Raw genomic sequence first — 2,305 nt, 5'->3', positions numbered from 1 at the left:
GGAATGGGTAGAGTTGGAGGCCCATTCTCTGTCCCTGTTCTAGTACCAACAAAAAAAATGACCAATTGGGTTGATAATCAAGCCCTTGGCTCCAACCCATTTCCCAACTCCCTACATGCCCTTCCAAACTCAGTCATGAATGCATTCAGTCCCAGAGCACCAGCAAACTTCAACACAAGAACCAAAGGAGGAGGAGGAAAGAGGGGCAGTCATAATTCCTCTTTTGGGGGGGGGGCAAGCAGGGATCTAGGCAAGAGGCTGTCTCTAGGCCCAAGGCATCTGAGCCTCCCTTGAAACATCCCTCCCTAAAAATGTCCTGTCTCAGGTTTCCCTATAGAATATCTCAGAGTTGCCAAGGAGAACCCAGGGTGTACCAAGGCTAGTATCCTCCTGTCTCTACAACTCCCAGAACGAGCTGAAACTAGGGTTGTGCTAGGCTGGCCTCTCTCATTCCCTGTCTGAAAGAGTAGTTGAAGGAAAATGCCACCTTCCAGTTTATCATCCCCTTCCAACGCCATCAGACAATATAATATATTCAGGCAACAAGGCCTCCTTGCCAGGATATGTAACTTAAAATATCAACTAGGCGAAGGTGGAAACACTGCACTTTCTCAGTTCTAGTGAGGGAGCTCCTCCCAAGCCCAGACCAAGATTTATTATACTTTGTCTCCCACTTAGAGAACCCAGCCTTGTCACCCAGAGATTACAGTCGATGTTTGCAACCCAATTGAAGAAACAAAATGGGGTGAGAGTTGGGGTGAGGATGCCTGTGGGGCTCCAAGAGTACTGGGGGATATGAGGATGCTGATCTGGGTCGATTTCCTCTCTCATTTCCACTGCAAGACTTTCCCTTCCCACCTCCATCCCCTCAGGGCTGTGGAAGGAGCAGTGAGTCCGGTTGGGGTTCCGGGTTCCTCTTAACATCCTCCCCCACCCCCCCACCTCCACACACACCCTTGCCCCAGACTCAAAAGACAAAGACGCAGTCAAGTTGTGGCAGACTCAGACTTTATTCGAAGACTTCTATCTGCCATTGCGGAATAGGAGGAGTTGGGGACACCGAGGGACCCGCAGCCTGGATGGTGGTGGCCAGCGGTGGAGGTGGGGGAAATCCCTGGTCTTCGACACAGACTTAACGATACTTCGAGGTCAGCACGGTAGACACAGAGGAAAGGAACTTATCCAAGGAGGCATGCTTCTCGGGAGAGAATTCCTTGCCGAAGTGACTGGCCAATGTCACGAGCAGGCAGTGACTCAGGAGCTGGGACAGAAGGGACAGCTCCTGAGACAGGCTCCTCCAGCTTTGGGTGTGCACACCCTTCCCTCTCCCCACTGCCCCTGCCTGCTTCATTCTCTTACCTGTCCTCTACTCCACCCGCCCACTGCGCCCGTCCTGATCATGCTCAAATCCTATTCTAACCTGGAGTCCAGTAATCCTCCCCGCATGCCAGGTCTTCACTGGAAGAACCGTTGCACTCAATGGAGCTGCGTTCCTGGCTCCAGCGGGTATCCCCAGTCGCCAACCCTGGATCCCTCAGCGTCCCCCTAGCGGGTCCCTGGGGATCGGGCTCACCTTAAAGTTGACAGGATCCACCCTCAGCTTGTGGGCGTGCAGGTCACTAAGTTTGGACAGGATTCCGGGCAGATCATCCATGTGGCCAACAGCCTGGGTCAGAGCATTGCCTATTTTCTCGCCATGAGCCTTGACTTGGGCAGAGCCGTGGGACAGGTCGAAGTGGTGGAAGTAGGTCTTGGTGGTGGGGAAAGAGCAGAAGGTCCTGTGGGAAGGAAAGGGGACTCCTTTGGGGCATCATCCCGAGCACTGTCCACTGGGCACTGTGGAGCCAGACCCAGGGCTGAGGACAGAGTGGGGTGGGGAATAGCCAGTACATGCTAAGGAGAAGGGGAGAAATTGTGAGCTCAGAAGATCGCAGGGGACCCCATGAACTCAGATCAGGGAAGGGACGTGTTTGGGATTCTGGACCTGGACTGAGATTCTGGATTCTGAAGGGGCATCCCTGGGTCTATGGGACTGGGAATCCGGTTACAGGGAGTTGGGAAGTGCGGAGGCCGAAGAGGGGAGTGGAACCCTTACCTCTCCAGGGCTTCGGTGGAGAAGGCACCGGCGGAGCCTCCCACCTTATCCCAGACAGCCTTCACATTAGTCTTATCAGCCGCAGAGAGCACCATGTTGACTTCTTTCTCGGTTCTGTGCAGGACCAGAAATATGCAGCCCCGAGCCCCACAGTCCTTTTATGGGGTTCCCTGAAAGGGCACGCCCTAGGTAGGTCTCCCAGTGGGTGTC

General features: G+C 54.2%; 1 protein-coding gene across 1 annotated transcript; it reads right to left on the bottom strand.

The window, feature by feature from the left end:
• Window positions 1-992: 992 nt before the first annotated feature.
• Window positions 993-2,217, bottom strand: LOC114030613 (hemoglobin subunit alpha-like). Its single transcript, XM_027845466.1, has 3 exons — window positions 2,096-2,217; window positions 1,574-1,778; window positions 993-1,261 (listed from the first exon to the last, which is right to left on the bottom strand). Exons 1-3 carry the CDS (start codon window positions 2,188-2,190, stop codon window positions 1,133-1,135), a joined length of 429 nt encoding a protein of 142 aa, XP_027701267.1. The 5' UTR covers window positions 2,191-2,217; the 3' UTR covers window positions 993-1,132.
• Window positions 2,218-2,305: the final 88 nt, after the last annotated feature.

This window comes from Vombatus ursinus, unplaced genomic scaffold, assembly GCF_900497805.2.
Source record: "Vombatus ursinus unplaced genomic scaffold, bare-nosed wombat genome assembly UNPS02014967.1, whole genome shotgun sequence".
NCBI classification, from domain to species: domain Eukaryota; kingdom Metazoa; phylum Chordata; class Mammalia; order Diprotodontia; family Vombatidae; genus Vombatus; species Vombatus ursinus.
The sequence above is the reverse complement of the archived record's forward strand: the minus strand, read 5'-3'. Positions and strand labels throughout refer to the sequence as shown.

What these genes read in the sequence shown, in the direction of transcription:
- LOC114030613 (XM_027845466.1), bottom strand. Translation starts at nt 2,190, where the DNA reads ATGGTGCTCTCTGCGGCTGATAAGACTAATGTGAAGGCTGTCTGGGAT. An exon ending in TCCACCGAAGCCCTGGAGAG is followed by an intron (nt 1,779 to 2,095) that starts GTAAGGGTTCCA and finishes TCCTTCCCACAG; the next exon opens with GACCTTCTGCTCTTTCCCCA. An exon ending in TGGATCCTGTCAACTTTAAG is followed by an intron (nt 1,262 to 1,573) that starts GTGAGCCCGATC and finishes CTTCTGTCCCAG; the next exon opens with CTCCTGAGTCACTGCCTGCT.